This window comes from Vulpes lagopus, chromosome 5 (genome assembly GCF_018345385.1).
Source record: "Vulpes lagopus strain Blue_001 chromosome 5, ASM1834538v1, whole genome shotgun sequence".
Lineage (NCBI taxonomy): Eukaryota > Metazoa > Chordata > Mammalia > Carnivora > Canidae > Vulpes > Vulpes lagopus.
In genome coordinates, this window is record NC_054828.1 from 10,518,712 (window position 1) to 10,537,363 (window position 18,652).

The 18,652-nt window shown below is 57.9% G+C and overlaps 1 protein-coding gene across 1 annotated transcript; it reads left to right on the forward strand.

Annotated features, from left to right (window-relative positions):
• The first annotated feature begins 4,940 nt into the window (after positions 1-4,940).
• SOX10 (SRY-box transcription factor 10) lies at positions 4,941-15,655 on the forward strand. Its single transcript, XM_041754438.1, has 4 exons — positions 4,941-5,143; positions 5,632-6,140; positions 11,078-11,346; positions 13,739-15,655. Exons 2-4 carry the CDS (start codon positions 5,710-5,712, stop codon positions 14,440-14,442), a joined length of 1,404 nt encoding a protein of 467 aa, XP_041610372.1. The 5' UTR covers positions 4,941-5,143; positions 5,632-5,709; the 3' UTR covers positions 14,443-15,655.
• Positions 15,656-18,652: the final 2,997 nt, after the last annotated feature.

Below are 18,652 nucleotides of genomic sequence, written 5' to 3' on the forward strand. Positions count from 1 at the left end.
GGAATGCTGCTGTCCTTGGTCCCCTGCAAGTGCTCAGGCCCTCCGCCTCTGGGAAGCCAGTCCTGCTTGTGCCAGCCACACCTATTTTTTCCTCCTTGGAACCCTGATGTTGACTCAACTCAGAAAAGATTCCCTGAGGTCAGATGGTCCCTGGGGGGAGGGGGAGGAGGCAATACCAGGAAGGCAGGCATGACTCCATCCTTAGGGGTCTCCAAGTGGGAAGTAGAGACTGGCCTGGACACCAGGCTGTGTGAGGAATGGGGCAGGGGGTGGGGGCAGGTACAAGGCCATGTCCCCCTCCACCAGAAAGCAACAGAGAAAGATAATTCCATCTGAGGATGTGCCCAGGAGTGCACCCCTGAAGAGAGGGCCTCTGAACTGGGCTATGAGTAGTGGTGGGGAGCACAGAGAAAGTGCAAAGCCTTGCAGGGTGGGTGGAGGAAGGGACTGGCCACCGCTTGCACCTGGGGTCTAGTGGGGGGCATGCTGAGTGGTCAGAGGAGGGGCTTGGGAGGTAAACTGTGGGTGTCAGTGCATTCCCACCTATCACTAGCTGGCTGAACTCAGGCCTGTCACTGAACCCCCTGTGCCTCAGTTTTCTTCCTAGAAGGACACTAGTAATAGCACCCATTATTGCTGAGAGGACAGAAACTCTCAGAGCTGGGCTGACCCATGGAAGGCTCTGGCAGTGTGGGCTTTTGCTGTAGAGGGGGTACAGTCGGGGTAGGGGTAGGCCCAGCCCTGAGGAGCTTATCCCGCACCACCTGGTCTGCTGCTGGGATTTGACAGGCATCTTATAAACTCCTGAAGGCAAGTCCTCAGTGGCCACTCAGTAAACACTTGTGCACTTGAGCTGATGTGAGCACTGTCCCCACCTCCTAGCTATATACTACATACCAAACTACATACCAAACATGATACTACATACCAAACATGATACTACATACCAAACACTGAGCTAGGTACTTGTGTGTGTGTGTGTGTGTGTGTGTGTATTCTTAATTAATTCTCCCATCCACTTGAGGATGTAGTGATATATAATATATTATCAGCATTTTACACATGCAAAAACCAAGTCACAAAAAAAAAAAAACAAGTCCTAAGAAGTTAACAGCGTAAATTGCCCAAGGCCACGTGGATGCTAATGGCAGGACTTTCTGACTCCAAGTCCAGTGCTCTTTCTACCGCCCTCCAAACCACAGCCTGTCCAAAGGCAGGGGGAGCCTAGAAAATGTTCAAGGCAACTCTCACACTCCCCATACACTCACCCAGACTAAGCTTCTGTCCCTGTCACTAACATACCCGTGACCCCTGACCTGTGCCCTGAGCCCTCCCTCAGCCCAATGCACAGCCCCTCCCCTGCCACATCCCCCGACTCTCCACACACCCCAGTGTGACTGCAATTCTGGCCTCCAGCTCTGGGGTCCAGAGCGATGGCCCCTGCCCTCTCCCCAGGGATTCAGGGCTCTGCAGGGGGACATCACAGCCTCAGGGCTCCCAACACCCAGTGAGGAAAAGCAAGGCCCAGAGAGCTCAGAAAGTAAACACTTCTGGATCCTCACCCCTGCTTCAGAATCAGCCAGTCTCTGGTGCGATCCAGGCTTCAGTTTTTTGTTTTTTTTTAAACTTCACACATGATTCTAAAGTTCAGCAAGAATTAGAACCAATCCTCTAGATACCTGCTTAGTTGCTGGTGAGAAAGGCAGACTCGCAGGCCCCATCCCTGCGAAGAATGGGAACCAGTGCTCTGCATACCTTTATGCTGAAAAGTGCAGCCCCACCAACCCCAGCACATACCAGCAGGTAGCGATGACGCCCCCAGGGCCCTGGAGGTGGAGAGTGAGTGTCTGAAGCACTGAGAGAAGGCCCCAGGCCTGAGGAAATGGGGGAGTGACAGCTTAGAGCAGGCAGGTGCCTCCAGGTAGTAAAGCGCTTACCCAGTGTCCCCTCATCTGGTCCCCAGTCAGGGAGAGAATCTCATGCCCACCTGGGGAAACTGAGGCTGGGACAGAGGCTCAACTTGACCAGCACCACCCCTCACCCTTGCACAGTCCCTGCTCCACAGAAGAGCAGATTTCCCCATCTCAGCTCCGTGTGTTCTGGGAGACAGGCAGGGAGGCACGGGGGTCACTGCCCAGGTGACAGATAAGCGACTGAGACCCAGGGCAGGGAACCAAGGGCGGAGCCCTCCACAAAGCAGACCCAGTGCCCCAGGAGGAAGACTGGGGGAGCTAAGGGGTTAAGGGTCACTGCTGACAGAAGCAGCTCTGCCAGTTGGGGTCCTCAGTGGGCTTTACATCTGACTGCCAGGGGCCGTCATTCCCTGTCAGGGCCACCTGAGCAGTAAGGCCCCCAGCACAACGGACCCCAAGGCGGGGGCGGGGGGGTCCCAGGAAAAGCCTGCAGCTCCTGAAAGGCTCCCCTAAGCAAGGAAGCCTGGCTCTCTACCCTCACACTCCCACCGTGGGCCCCTCTCTGCTGGGAAGAGAGGGCAGGCCACGGAGTCCACAGGCTGCCACACCTCAGTGAGGGTGGGCAGACTGGATGGGGGTGTGGCTGTTCTGCCAAGGGCAGAGGCCAGGGTGTCTTCATCCAGCACCCCTCCCCCCAAACTCCCAGCTCTCCAGGGATGGCTGGGGCCTTTGCCCTCTCTGCTGGAGGAAGCTGGGGCCCCCAGGGCCTGAGATGGGATGGAAAGGATCACATTGGCCAGCTTGGGGGTGGTCGCAGCAAAGGTCCCCCCTTCTCCCCTCCCTGTGCCCACAGCTCTAGGCATCTGGCAGCCCTTCCCCACACCCCTGAAGGCTGACCTGCCTCATCCAGCACCTCTCAGCAGAAAGCCCAAGCCCAGCACTGAGGAAACAGGAGGAGAGAGAGACAGAGGGAGGAGAAGAGAGAGGCCCCCCCACTCTGTCCAGCGTAGCTTCTCTGCAGACCGAGAGTGCCCACTGCCACCCCCACCCCCATCCTGGCACAGCTGGGCCAAGGAGGGTGAGGGAGAAGGCGGGGAGCCGGAGAGGGGCGCTGTGGGACCCCACGCCCAGGCTTCTTACCCTGGGCCCTTTCCCTCCACAGCCACCCCTCCCGCCCCAGGGGGTCTCAGGCCAAATCACAGACACCACGGGGAGCAGGGAAGTCCTTCCCTCGAAGAGGAGGAACCAAGGGATGGAAGGACAAGTGGGGACCCACCGGGATCGAGAGATGCCAGGCAGGCAGACAGCGGGCAGGCAGCAGCGAGTGTCGGAGACTGCTGCAGGCAGCTGGACGCGACCGGCTGGATGCGCGTCCCTCCGTCCCTCTGTCCATCCAGGGCGGCTCCTCTCTGGGCGGTTCTGAGGCCGGGCGGGCGCTGTTAAAAAGCTTTTTATGTGTGTGTGTGTTAATCACATGATTGCCGTTCACCTGTATTTCGAACAAAGACAGCTCACTGTTTCAAGGCCCCGAACAAGAGTCTGGGCACAGGGAAGAGAAGGGAGGCGGGGGGAGGAGGGTTGGCAGCGCCGGGGGTGGCGTCGAGGAAAACTGGGGGGAGATTGTCCAAGGCCGGCAAGCGAGAGAAAGAGAAAACCCTTATCAAACTCCTAATTCACTGGGCTCCGAGGCCCCAGACACACTGGCCCGATTGTCTGGCTGGTTGTGTGTGCGAGCATGTGTGTGTGTGTGTGTTCCAATGTCCGCTCCCCCCACCCCCAACATGCCTCTGCCTCGTGTGACTACCTCATTGTGTCCCATTACCCACCCCCTCCACCCCCTTGGCCTTTCCCAAGCACGAGGCCTTTCCTAGACCCCTTCTGCAGCCCCACTCCAGACAGACTCCCTTGGGGTGGGCCTAGGGCCTTGCCCGGCTCAGAAGTGTATGTGGTCATCAGCGTGGCCCAGGCTCCATCTGCCCCTCGGTGCCCAGCCGCACCTCTGCCTCCACACCCACCCTCTGAGAGGAGAGAGGGGCGATGACCTCTGGGGAGAGACTTGGGAAAGGGGAGAGGAAACAGAGCCTTGGGTGACTGGCAGGAGAGAAAAAGGAGAGAGGTCAGCCCACTGGGGAGATGGCTGAGGACAGGAGTGGGCAGAAAGGAGGGAGTGGGAGGCAGGGAGTTGCCTACCCTTTCGAGGTAGGGGAGTGCGGGACATCGTGCAACCTGGACTGAGACCCCCCCACACCAAGAGAGCATAAGCCCAGTGCAGAGGGAGTTGGGGCCCCTACTTGAAGGGACCCCCAGCCCAGCCCCATGGCCAGCCTCCTAGGAACTTCAATCCTGCCTCTCTACCTTGAGCCAGCCCAGCCCTCATTTGTGCTCCGTGTCTGAGAAGGGCCCAGGTGTGGAGCTGGGGCCTCTGCCCTGGGTGGGGGCTATCCAGCTGCCTCTGCCTCACCAGGTATGGACCTGAGTGCTCTCTCTCTGGCCATATGAGCTGAGCGGAGGGCAGCCTGCATTGGGGTGGGAGGCAGGTGAGGCAGGCTGAGCAGCAGCAGCCTCCCTCTGGCCACAGTAGGCACTCCCTCCATAAGAGGTCTTAAACCAGCAACGCAGGCCAGCCGCCCTTAGATGGCCAGGGAACCTTCACTGGTGTTCTCCTCATCCAGCCCCAATTCTTTGCCACCTGCCCATCCCACCGGCTTGAGGCACAGGCTGGGGGTCCCAGTTGGGCCCAATTTCCCTCTAAGCAACAGGTTCTGAGCTTGCCCACCTGCACCCGTTGGCCTTCCTGGCCCAAGCACCCCCACTCCTACACCTCCCTTACCAAGCCCAGGCCCCAGGAGGGGCCTGGGACAGCAGCACCCAGAGCTGGGGTGGGGGGGCCTGGCGGAGGAGCCCTGAGTGTTGGGGATGAAGGACAGCGCTGGAGGCTCCACCTTCTGCCCTTCCCTCCCTCCCTCCCCTCCCCCTCTCCCCCTCCTTCCTTCCCAGCCTTCGGCGGCAGCTCAGTGCTCAGTCAGTCTCGGGCTGTCCGGCCAGGGTGGCTGGTGGTGAGGATTCAGGCTCCGTCCCGGCGAGGCCGTGGCCTGAGGCTCTGGGCCCCCCAGCCCCTCCCTCCCAGCCCCCCGGCGTCACCCCCCAGCCCCGAGCTGGACCGCACACCTTGGGACACGGTTTTCCACTTCCTAAGGACGAGCCCCAGACTGGAGGAGCGGTCCGAGGAGGTGAGTGCGCAGCCCGCTCCTCCGCTCCTGCCTTCCTGGGGCCGGGCCTGGGACCCTGCGGTGGGGCGTGGGTGGAGAGAGACCCCTGCCTCTGCCCCCCACCCAGCTCCTCCACACTCCATCAGGGGCAGGCAGAAGGGAAGACGGAAAGGTGAGAGAAAAGGTGGGAAATCCCAGGAGCCAGGATTAGAGCAAAATAAAGAGTCCGTTTTTCTTCCTTTCCATCAACAAACCTCCACCCAAAAAGAGGTTTAAAAAAACCCAAACCCACCCACACCAAGAGACGGTTGGGACCAGGTGGTGGGAAGACAGCGGAGGCGGGCGCTAGGAGGCCGAGCCCCGGTCTGGCATGTGCGCGGGCCCCAGGGGCTCTGGCGAGTTCGGGGGGAGCCGGGCGGGCGTCACCTGGGGCCGTGCCCGCGTCGCGTCCCGGGCTGCCGTCGGGGCTGCGCGCACGGCCGCTCCACCGCGCCCTCCTTCCCGTCCAGGTGGGCGTTGGACTCTTCGCCAGGACCCCGGCGGCGGGCCCCGGGGAGGCGGCCGAGGCGGCGGCGGCCGGGGGCGACATGGCAGAGGAGCAGGACCTCTCCGAGGTGGAGCTGAGCCCCGTGGGCTCCGAGGAGCCCCGCTGCCTGTCCCCAGGGAGCGCGCCCTCGCTGGGGCCCGACGGCGGCGGCGGCGGCGGATCGGGCCTGCGAGCCAGCCCGGGGCCAGGCGAGCTGGGCAAGGTCAAGAAGGAGCAGCAGGACGGCGAGGCGGACGATGACAAGTTCCCCGTGTGCATCCGCGAGGCCGTCAGCCAGGTGCTGAGCGGCTACGACTGGACGCTGGTGCCCATGCCCGTGCGCGTCAACGGCGCCAGCAAGAGCAAGCCGCACGTCAAGCGGCCCATGAACGCCTTCATGGTGTGGGCGCAGGCGGCGCGCAGGAAGCTGGCCGACCAGTACCCGCACCTGCACAACGCGGAGCTCAGCAAGACGCTGGGCAAGCTCTGGAGGTGAGCGCCCCCAACGCGCCCCCGGGAGCTCCCGCGGGCCCCCTAGCTGCGGGGGGACTCAGGCGAGACGGGCCTCTCTCGCGCGGGCGGCCACCGCTCTGATGGGCCTGGAAGACCAGGGGTGGGCATCCGGCCCGCCCTTCCCCCACGAGTACCCCCTTGAGGTTGCGCTGGCTTAGAGCTCCGGCGGCCTAGGCGAGGCTCCCCACCCGGGGCAGCGGGCCGGAGGGCGCCCCCTCGTGGTTGGAATTCTGTCGGTGGCAGGCGAAGGGCCTGAGCTTCTTCCTGGGGGAGTGAAGGCGGGCGGGCAAGAGGGAGGGGAGGTCTTCACTGATGGCACAGGGAAGTGGCACATTCACGGGTGCCACTGCCACCAGTTCCAGTGGTCAGGGGGATGCCCCAGAAATGCTCGGGAAAGAACTGAAGGCCTAGCCGGAGAGGCAGGGAAACTGAGGCAGCCGGCTGGAGAAGGGGCGGGAGGGGGGGCAGTTTGAGGAAAACAAGGAATTCAGACAGGAGTCTTTGAAAGATTGAGGGATGGAGAACCGCCAAAGACAAATCTCTGACTGCAGGATCCTGTCCTGTCCCAGCTACCTTCTTGGTGCCTTCCTTATCCTCCCCTCCTTCGAGGAGTTGGAGGGGGGCCTCTTCATTCTCTAGGGAAGGGGACACCCAGAAAGAAGTCTCCCCTCCCACCCTGTCCCAGAGCGGCCAGGCCTGCCTCTCTCGCCCTCCCTGCTCCAGTCCCAGCGCCATCTTCTTTTCCAGGGCCCCACCCAGCGTTGAGCAACCTCCTGCCCCACCAGCCCAAGAGCTGGAGCAGAGAGCCCTGGCCAGGAGGAAACCTTGGCCCCTTCCAACCCAGGACGCCTCAGAGTCCCTGGTTCCCTGGGTCCAGCCCAAACTTCTGGGGAAAAACATGCCGGCCAAGCAGGAAGTCTGCACCCCTCAGCTCAGGTGTGGGGTTCAGCCTGGCCCCTTGAGATATGTTGAACAGGGCAACAGCCCCCTACCTCAGGGGTCTTGGGCAGCTCAGCAAAAGAACGGGGGCTCCAGGAGATACGAGCCTGCAGAGGCCACCTGATTCCCCACTAGACTGTCCAAGAGACAAGCCCAGAAAGGTACAGGGACTGTAAAGGCCACGTCACAGCTGATGGCAGAGTGGGGCCAGAACCTGGGTCTCCTGACTCTTCGTCTAGTAGTCTTCCCCCACACTGTCCTTGATGACAGGTACGGATCACCCCTTTGTTCTAAGGTGCAGTCAGGAGGTTGGGAGGTCAGAGAAGGAGAGAGCAGAAGTGAGGTACACCTCAGTTTCAGAAAGTCAGGTTTTCTCAGAGGAGCCTGGCCTCCTCCTGCTGCCGCTCTGCCCTTGCCTGCCCCAGCATAATGGAGATTGGGTCTAGAAGGCCAAAGGCTTAGGGTAGTAAGAAAAGCAGGAAGGCCCCCCAAGAGTCCAAGTGGAATTCACATTCAGCCCCATGGCCCCATCCTTGGCCATGTGTTTGCTGACAGCCTGGTGCCCCTTCACCTTCCCATCTCAGGGCTCAGCGCTCTGCTCATCCTGGGCAAGCAGGCCCTGGGCTTAGTGGCCAGCCTGCTGTGTAGACTCAGAGGCTCCAGCTCTGCTCAAGAGCAGGGGTCAAAGCTAGCTCCTCTGTTCAAGGTCCACCTGCCCCGGGGTAGGGCTCAGCCCAGGCCAGTACTCTTGGTGCTGTGGTATGGAAGAGAGCAAATGAGAGACAGACAACCAGGGTGGAGACAGGCAGATGGAACAGGCCCTGGGGGTCATGAACAGACCACAGCACCAGCTCAGTGACAGCATCAAAGCAAGGACGGACCTCCACTTCTCCCTCACCCCATTGTGAAGGATTTAAGACTGGACCCTCCAGTGTCCCTGTCCCTGTTCCCCCAGGCCAGAACCCTGGGCTCCCTCAGGAGGACTTGTTTCTGGCTACCACTGATTGGCCCCAAGGGCCCATCTATTGTAGGATTGGAAAGCAGGCACTGCTTGCTGAGGACCCAACCCCAGGAATAGGAGGGCAGCAGGACAATGACAACTATTAAAGGCTATGCCCATAGTGGGTGGGATCCTGGAACCCTGGATCCTGGGTAGGGGCCCTTCGAGTCCTCTGGATATGGGCTGGGCTGGCCAGTCTCTCCAGGGACTCCTGAAATCCCTTCCAGGCCACCAGGAAGGGGGGTGCATTAGACAGGCAGAACTAGAAAACAGGGCCCAAAAAACCCAAAAAGAGAAAGACATGCAGACAGACTGCTTGGGGTGCTGTAAGTAGGTTAGGGTCAGACACACCTGCGTCCGGGTCCTGGCCCCCCAAGTGTGTGGGCTCTGATGGTCAGGCTAACCTTTGGGGCCTGCCTGGGAAAGGACTGTTACATGCTGGTCACATGCTGACGGTTGTATACTGGTGGACCTGCCTGGAGAGAGTAATTGGAGCCCAGAGACTAGAAAGGGGGTCACCAACTGGGGTCTCTCCTGACCCCCCAGTCCACAGGCCCCTTCCCCAACAGGAAGAGCAGTGGTGCCCCACCTTGGGAGACCCCCTAGGTGGGGTTTCCAGTTTGCAGGGGGAACCAGTACTTTCTCCCGGACCTCATTCCAAAGCTTAGAGACCTAGAAGCCAGAGGCCAGGTGGAGTACAAATAAGGAGCAGGTTTGCAGTTAGAGCCCCGGGTGACGTGGGGTGGGGGGCTGTAGGGGGTGCAATGCTGAGTGAGGCTGGTGCTGGGATCAAGATTAGATGTGAGATGATTTATTACGTGATGGGGCAGGATGGGTCTGGGATTAGGAGAGAGTGAACAGAGCTGAGGTTAGAGTGATGTTGGGATCAGCTTGGAGGCTCGTTAGCCAGCTGTTAGCCACTGAGAGACAGTTGAAGCACTGGGCTGGGGTGGAGGGTGGGAGGGCCTGGAGTCAGAATTCTGTCCAGGTTAGGGTACTGCAGGGAACTAGCCTGGGAGGTGACAGTGGGTGCTGTGTTGGAGTCTTCCCTATGTTCTGGCCTGTGCCCCCATTCTGAGGCTCCCCTCCCCCCCGCCCCCCCCCCCCCCCCCGTTTTCTTGCTGATTCATGCCCAGTTGCCAGTGGGACAGAAGGCACCAGGAAGGTTTGGGTAGGAGAGGAAGCCCAGTGTCCCCAGCTATTCCAGAGCCTCTGTGCTGGGGCCCTTGGCTGCGGGCTGAGCCTGCTCTGGGCTCTCTGGCACCTCTCTCCCTGCCCCCAACACACACACACAAACACACACACACACACACCTTCAGGGCCTGCCCTGCCCACTCCGCCTCCCTGAGGCCTGGCTGGGGGGAGTTGGGGTGCAATGGCTGGGGGAGGAAGGCTGCAGCCCACTCCCTGACCCCAGAGGCGCTGGTCTGGGATCTTCATCCCATCACTCAGCTAGAGGGACCCTTGGAGAGACCTTCGTTGGGGCTGGGTTCTGGCAGCCTGGGGGGAGGGGGCAGCCGGGGGAGGCTAAGCTGCATAAGAATGCCACTGCCGGCTAGGAGGTGCCTGGTATGACCACCCCCTCCCATCCTGGGCAGGAGGGCTAGGCCTTCTGCTGACTGGGGGGGGGGAAGAGGGCACCCACTGGGGAGGGGTGGGCAGCTGGAGAGAGAGGCCCTTTGGGCAGAGGGACAGAGCCACGCCCACAGAGTCCCTTCCATCTAGGATTCTATGAGTCTGTTCTTTGCCCTCAGAACCTCTGCAAGGTACCCCATCCTGCCCCCCCAACCCTGGGGCAGCCAAACTTTAACCATCACCCCCCTCCACCATCCTTCAGCCTTGGCCCGAGGCTGGAGTTTGGTGGGCAGGGGCACTGCCTTCAGGGCTGTCCTCCATGGCTGGTCTCAGACTGGGGAGAGGGTCTGGGAAGAAAGTCTAGCTTCTTTTACTCTCTGTCACGTCTTGGACGAGGAGATAGGATCTCCCCCAGGAGATGCCATGACCCACATAAAGAAGGGGACTCCTATCCAGCCCCTTCGGCCACATCACCCTGGAATTCACAAAATGAGCATTCCAGAGTTGAGAGGGCCCATCCCAGGTGCTCCTGTTCAAGCCCCCTAGCAGTATTAGAACAGTACCTGTTTCTCAAGGTGCCCACCCTCCATCCCCAGGCCCCATGCAAAGTGCTTCACACACAGCACCTTGGCCAATCCCACACCCAGTGAAGTAAGCATTATCATCCTCATTTGATAAGCAAAGAAACTAAGGCTCATAGAAGTGATTTGCCCATAGTCACACAACTAGCCAGTAGCAGGGACTAGGCTCTTCCCCCTCACTACTCTGTTTCTTGATTTGCATACCTCCAGCCCCAAGGAGCTCACCCCCTAAGGAGGCAGCCAGCTCTACCTGCAGACAGCTTTGATGATGAAAAAGTTTTTTCTTTCCTTGAACTGAAGCTCTGTGTCCCTCAAAAGCTCTATTGCTGGGGTGCCTGCTGGCTCAGTTGGTTAAGCATCTGACCCTTGGTTTTGGCTCAGGTTGTGAGCTTCTCACGGCTCCTGGAGTTAAGCCTCACCCATGGGCTCCTCACTCAGGGCAGTCTGCTCGTCCTTCCCCACCCCCACCTCACTTTCATGTTTTCTCTTTCTCCGATAAATGAATAAATCTTAAAACAAACAAACAAACAAACAAAAAACACAGAAGCTCTATCCCTACTTCTAACTCCATCATCAGGGCTGCCAGGAATATTAGGCTGATCCCTCTCACACTCAGCCCCTGAGAGTTTAGGGACAGAGATCCCAGTCTTCTGAGCCTGTAGTTCCTTGGGCCTCAAGTCTTTTAGTTTGTAAATCAAAGAGCAAGCCTCTGCCCTGGTCCCCGCCTGCCCTCTGGGCTCCCCATCCTGGGACCTCATTTGTTTGAGGGCAGATACTCACAGCAGCCCTTCTGCTGTCTCCCCCCAACTGTGCCACCCCAGGCTGCTGAATGAGAGTGACAAGCGCCCCTTCATTGAGGAGGCTGAGCGGCTCCGGATGCAGCACAAGAAGGACCACCCGGACTACAAGTACCAGCCCCGGAGGCGGAAGAATGGGAAGGCGGCCCAGGGGGAGTCAGAGTGTCCTGGAGGGGAGGCCGAGCAGGGCGGGGCTGCCGCCATCCAGGCCCACTACAAGAGCGCCCACCTGGACCACCGGCATCCCGGCGAAGGCTCCCCCATGTCAGACGGGAACCCTGAGCACCCCTCAGGTGAGCGAGCACTGGGCTGATGACCAGCTGTGGTGGGGAGAGCCTGGGCACTGAGGAAAGGCAAGGGCTGGCTGCCATGAGTCTCGTACCCACAACCTCCCTGGGCAAGGTGCTAGAGAGGCTCACCAGGCTGCGCCGGGGGCCCCAGCTGGGGTGCTGCGGCCCAGAGGGAGCTCAGTGGGGACTCAAGCACCAAAGGAAGTGGCTGGGCAAGATGGCTCTGGCTGATGGAAGAGAGCACTGCTGCTGAGTGAAGAGGCCAGTTAGAGAGGCCGTGGGGGCCAAGGGGTGTGAGGCAACAGGAAAAGCAGAGACAGGATGATTTTGAGAAATGGGAGATGAGATGGAGGAGAGATCATTGCCTCTTTCCGGCCTCCCAGTCTGATGGGGTAGGCACAGCATGTGATGTTGAGCACGTGCCATGGAGGGGCCAGACTTAGGGCATCTTGTTGCATTTTCATTAATGAAAATAGCAGCTAACATTAATTGAGCACCTACTGTGCACCAGGTGCCCTGCTAATTGCCTTATGTATATTAACTCATTCAATCACTCTGAATGAAGAAGCAGCCACCCTGCCTGGGCTCAGACTTTAGCTGTGTGGCAGATGAGAAAATGGACACAGCTGAGTCGGAGCCCAGGCAGCCGGACTCTGGGGCCTCACTTGTTTGTACAAAGCACTAAATGCCATAGAGAAAGAAAAAAAAAGGGAGAGAGAGAAAAAAGAAAAAAGAAATAAATGCCATAAAGAGGGCCAGGCACACAGGAAGTCTCTATAAGCACAGCTCTGCCCTCCAAAGACACACCCCAAGTCCTCCTTTGTGCCAGACCTGGGAGCAGATACCAAGGGCAGCAATAAGAGAAGCTCCCTGGTCCTGGGAGTCCACCATCTAGTGGGAGGAGCAGAGATGAAAACAAGTGAATGCAGAAGAAACATCAGTGAAAAAAAAAAAAAAAAGAAGAAACATGAGTGCATGAAGCCTGCACCTTCCAGAAGGAGGCCATGTCTGAGCCGCTTGGTATCATCTCTGTTCTGGTAATAATGAAACAGGTTAGAGAAGACAGGCATGTTCCCAGAATCACACAGGAAGTGACAGAGCCAGGAATCAAATCCAAGAGAGTCTGTGCAAACCTGAAGCACTTGGCCAGTGCAGGACCTGGCATTGCTTCTGCTCTGATGGGGGAGATATAGGCTGGCCCCCAAGGAGCCTCGGGTCTCATAGGCCATGGACACGTTGTCTCCGATGGGGTCCCTAGTCCAGCCATCTCTCCCATACACATGTAGGCCTTACCTTGAGAGATTCGCAGACACACGCACATGACCCTGGACCACATTCCACACAGCCACCTCAGGATATAACTGTGGGCATGGACTTTTTCTCAGCCTTCAATGCCCAGCTCAGTGACCCCTCTTCAGTAAGAACCTGGAGCAGGGTGGGTGGCTTCCTTCTCCAGCCTCCTGAGCCTTCTGCGCATCCTGTCACTTCTGACACTGCCCTCCAGTCCTGTGTGCATCTCTGGATCCTCCCTTGAGCCTCTGAGCTTGTAAGGATAGGATCTACTTTATTTATGCTTGTAGGCCTTGCACCTGGCACAGTGCCCCCTAAGCATTTGCTGCATGAATACGTGAATGAGAAAAGAGAGGAACAGGGGTGGAGCAAGTCAGCTATCTAGGTGTCCTGATCAAGCAAGGAAAGGCAGCTGGAGGGATGAGGGGCAGCACAGCTAAGCATGTGGCCAGTGGGGCGGAGCCAGAGGAAAGGCCTCCTGGAGTGAGGGGCACTTGAGCCGCCTTTGGGAGGACTGATGGGGCTGGAGGGGACACATGGCTGTGTGGGGGCCAGAGGTGGGGGTGGAGGGAGGAGGCACAGACAAGCTAGCAAAAGTGAAGCAGTCAGTGGTGGTGAGGGCTGGTGAGGTCAGCAGCAAGAGCAACTGGCAGCAACTTCGTAAGCTAAAGAGGCGAGCGAAGACCTGTGGGCTAGACCTGTCAGGGAAGATAGCTAAGAGACAGTGGGAGCAGGTGGGGGAAGCCGACTGCAGCTGATATGAGGACCAACTTCCCAGGGAAGCTTTTCCAAAATGCAGCAAGCCCCTCCCAGAGGTGGGTGACAGAGGGAGTCCTGCTCTGAGTGGGCAGTAGGATACACACCTCAGAATGGGAAATTTCAAAAAAAATAATAATAATGGGAAATTTCAGAAACAACTGGAGACCAGCCCTAGCCCATTACAGAAGGAGGTGCCAACTTGGGCTGCCCAAACCCGTAAAACTTACAAGGTCACGCAGTGATCCGTCGCCAGCCTCCTGGAGGCATATTTTCTGACGGAGAACCATCAGAATCCAGGAGTCTCTGACCTTGCTTCCCACTTTCTTTCTGTCTCCCTTGCACCCAGGCCAGAGCCATGGCCCACCTACCCCTCCGACCACCCCAAAGACAGAGCTGCAGTCTGGCAAGGCAGACCCCAAGCGGGATGGGCGCTCCCTGGGGGAGGGCGGGAAACCTCACATCGACTTCGGCAACGTGGACATCGGTGAGATCAGCCACGAGGTAATGTCCAACATGGAGACCTTTGATGTGGCCGAGTTGGACCAGTACCTGCCACCCAATGGGCACCCGGGCCACGTGGGCAGCTACTCGGCAGCTGGCTATGGGCTGGGCAGCGCCCTGGCCGTGGCCAGTGGACACTCCGCCTGGATCTCCAAGCCACCAGGTGTGGCTCTGTCCACGGTCTCACCACCCGGCGTGGATGCCAAAGCCCAGGTGAAGACGGAGACCGCAGGGCCCCAGGGCCCCCCACACTACACCGACCAGCCCTCCACCTCGCAGATCGCCTACACCTCCCTCAGCCTGCCCCACTACGGCTCCGCCTTTCCCTCCATCTCCCGCCCCCAGTTTGACTACTCTGACCATCAGCCCTCAGGACCCTATTATGGCCATTCAGGCCAGGCCTCTGGCCTCTATTCGGCCTTCTCCTACATGGGGCCCTCGCAGCGGCCGCTCTACACGGCCATCTCTGACCCTAGCCCCTCAGGGCCCCAGTCCCACAGCCCCACACACTGGGAGCAGCCAGTATATACGACGCTGTCCCGGCCTTAAAGGGGGCCCTGTCATCACCAGCCTGCCCGGCCCCTCTGGGTAGCACGCCCCTTCCCCCAGCCCTTGCGCCCTGTTCCTCACCCATCTCAGGCCTGGTGGTGGCTGTGGAGGAGGCTGCAGAGGCTGAGGGAAGGCTGTCTGTCTGGCTCACTGCCTTTGATGACTCCCCCCGTCCTATCCAGGCTCCAACCCAGGCCAAGCCCTGGGCTACTAGGCTGGGCAGAGGAGAAGGAGGTTGATTGTCGCCCCTAGAACTGAACGATGAGGGGCTGCACCTTCCCCCCAGGAATGACCCTCATCCCAGGACCTGAAAAAGACCCACTCACCCTCCTCGGAGAGTGGGGGAGGCATCCAGGGTCGGATGGGAATCGGAGGCCCTGCCACACCGTGTGCCCATGTTTGCTCTCTCATGGAGAATGAGGGGTCTAATGTAACCCGTGCCACTTGTGCCACGTGCCTAAGATCAAAGCCAGTCAGAGACCTGCGTCAGTGCCTACAGTGCGCTCTGTCCACCCCTCAGGGGCCGAGGACAGCTCTGAATAGCCCAGGGTGGGGTGGTCTCAGAGGGAGGTCTCCTCATCCCCACAGGGCCCCCTCCCCTTCTGAACACAGGGAAGAATTGGCACAGAGGCGTCCAGATCCAATTCTGTGCCAAGAACCTCATTCTTTGTCTAACGGAGAAAGAGTGCCCTGGTCCTACTTCACTACAACCTCCCAGACCTTGAGGCACATCCCGGATGAGGAGGCAGGGGCTCCAGGAAAGGATTCAGAGACAATTCACAGAGCCTTCCTCCCAGGCTCCTTGCCAACTCCCTCTCCCCTCGCCAGGCTCTGTAGTCCCTGCTCTGTCAGCCCCAACTCCTTGGGCTTCCCAGAGCATGACAGCTGCTCAGGCCCCAGCCCTCAGCTCCAGGAGGTGGCCCAGGGCCTGGCACCCAGGTTGCTGGCAGCAGGCTGAAGACACTGAACTCCTGACATGTACATTCTGCCCTGGCCTTTTGCCCTTTGCCTCCCAGTGGTATTTGAATAAAGTATGTAGCTCTATCTGCCCCTATTTTCCTGTTCTGCAGCCCCACAGTCTACATGTAACTCATTACTGCCCCCTGTTATTTATCTCAGTAGATCCCCCTCCCCTCTCTCCCCTCCTAGGTATTCCAGCCCCTATTAACTCTGCATTAAGCATTCCACATAATAAAGTTAAAGGTTCCGGTTACCTGCTTGGTGGGCCTGACCTGGCCTGTCTCTTGGTCTCTTATCCCTCTACTTGTGCTTCCTCAAATGCTTTCTGGAAGTAGCTAGGACTGGAATGCAAAGGACAGCTAACCCAAAGGTCTCCTGTCTCCCCTGAGAAGCTGGGGGCCGTGCAGTGTGCTGGGAAAACTGGCATCCCAGTGAGGTCAGTGGGTACTCAAGGCTGAGGCCTCAGCTGGGAGCTCTGTCCCAGCCCAGCTGGGCCCATTCTGCTGGCAGGCCATGTGCTGTTCTAGCTGGAGCTCAGCAAAAGCACCTTCCAAGGAGCTCCTTTCATTTGCCCAACAGAGAGGTGGGGCTTGAAAGCATTCAAGGGACAGGTATTTGAAAGAGGTGGGTCAAGCCTGACATCTGGCTATCTGCAGCCAGCAGGCCTGTCCTCGAGGATGTGTCGATGGGCATTCTCTCGCAGTGCCCCCTCCCCCACCAACACACACACACACACACACACACACACACACACACACACACCGTGGTCTGCTCCAGGATCTAGCCAAGTCTTCATGGCAGCTGCCTGTGTCTGGGTGTAAACCCAGGATAGCAGACATGCAACCTAATCCTTCAGTGCTCATTCCCAAAGAGTTCTCCCCTCAGCAGAATTCCAACCTGTGCTTGGGGACAGGAGCCACTCCTCAGAGACAAGGGAAACTTCTTCACCACCATGTTCCACTGATGGGTGGGCTCTGGTGGTTTCGTCTTCCTTAGACCCGGCTCCTAACAACAGTAACAGCTCCCATGCACGGAGTGCTCCCTGACTAAATGCTCTGCCAAGCATTTTAGGTCATTTAGGCCTAGAAGAGAGTAGGGCCACTCGTTATCCCTATTTTCCAAACGGGCAGCTGAGACTTTGAGAGGTTAATGCTGAGAAGTGCTGGTGCCAGAATCTGAAGCCAGCTGACTCCAAAGCTTGTGCTCTTAACCACCATCTCTTTCACCCTGCCCATGGCTTACAGGCCCCACTTCTGCTTGTCATTGGGAGTGATGCTTCTTTCGCTACTCCAGGCCAGCATCCCCAGCAACCTTATCCATTTTTTCCATATGGGGGCTCCAGTCCCTCAACTCCCAGTAAGGATGTGGAGTGAGGCAGTGAGTGCCAAGAACTAGCCCCGTCCCCCAGGCTGGCCACACTCCCATCTGAAAGGTGTGTCATGTGGGCTCTTCTGGCAACTTCAGCCACAACCACTGGTTCCCATGACGCTCAGTGGTAACTACAAAACCCTGCTCTTGCAGACATATCTGCTGCTGAGTCAGATCACCCCAAACTATATACAAGCTGTTTTCTGGTGTTTTCTTTCATTGTGTTGTGGATAAAGGCAGGATTTTACAGATTTGCATCTTGTTGGATTTGAGCATTTACCCACCTAAATTCAGTCTTGGAATTCTGAATCCAACTTATTATTATTAGCACTCCTTCTGAGCTTTATATACCTGCAAATTTGAGTATCTTCATTTAAATCACTAATAAAAAAAAAAAAAGGCTGCAGAGACAGTCCTGTATCTACCACTAAATACTTCTCCATCATCAATTCTATTATCCACACTCTTAGGGAAAGACTGTCCAATCAATTCTGAATCTAACTATCACAAGTACAAACTTCCCCATCAAAGCTGTATGGAAAAAGACTCCCTGATGACTTGCTAAGATCAAGATTTGCTGTATCTGTGGCATTCCTCCATCCCCCAGACCAGTAACCTTTCAGAAAAGGTAATTTGGTTCATGTAGCAATATTCTTAGGAACTCTGCTAACTCCTGGATTTATCACCTATGTGTTCTCAAATATGCATCAACCTATTCTAGAATTTTGTTAGGGATCCATGGGTGCTCATAACTTTTACAACCCACCCTTTCCCTCCTATTGAAAAGCAGGCTGTTTGTTTATCCATTTTCAGGTGTTCACCGCTTCTGTTCTCAGCAGGGCTGTGGACACAGGGCCAGCAGGGCAGAAGGGAGGGGCAACATTGAGATGAAACCACCACCTCCAGGACCCTGCCTCTCAAGAGATAAAGATGGACTAGGAAGTCACTGGGGATATGGAGGAGGAGGAGGCAAAATGGCCCCAGAGGACGAATGACCTTGGAGAAGTCGGAAGACCTGGCTTGTGTTCACCCTTAGACCTAAGGTTCTGGATGTGCTTGGGCCTCAGTAAGGCAGTGGCTCCATGTGCGGAGGGATGGGGCGGGATGTTTCTGGAGAGAACTGAAGAGGTTATGCCCAGGCCTGGCCAGCTGAGCAGCAAGGGACCAACTCCATGAAAGAGAAGGAGGAGACAGGAGAAAAGCCACCCTTTTTCCCATCTCCCCTACACCCTATCCCCTAAGGGTTAACCCCCTACTCCCTCTCTCAGCCCCTTCTCTCTTCCCCCGCCCAAACCCCATCTCCCTTTAATCACATCTGATACTGAGCGGCCCAGCAGGAACAAAGAGACCATTTAGAGAATCGGGGCCGAGAAAGTGACCCCGCACTCCGGGGCGGCCGCCTGGACGCCAGCACAAAGGCGGCATTTCAGAGCTGGAATTTCAGCACCCTACTTGATTAAAGGACTCCACAGGCTTGGAGGAGGGAGGAAGGGGGTGCAGAGTCCACTGCTCCCTGGATTAACCCTTCTCCAGAGAGACATACACTCCTGGGGGCGCTCGTCACTCCCACTCTCCACAGTGCACCCACCCCGGAGGCCCTGCCTCTTGCAGAGATCAGGCAAGCCCACTCCTCTTCTTCTTGGAAGGGGAACCGGCAGCAGAATGGAGGTCAAGACTAGAATATTCAGGGAGCCAGCTTCCCCTCTATCTCTGTCGGTGTCAGTATACACCCAATCTCTATCCCCTCAAGGGAGGAAGGAAGCAATGGGATTGGTCTTACTGCAGGTTGGGTAAGGCAAGGTGAAGACAGCAGGACCCAGAACCTAGGGCAGAGGAAGGCAAGCACCAGTCTCAACTTCATGTCACACCTGGAATCTAGGAG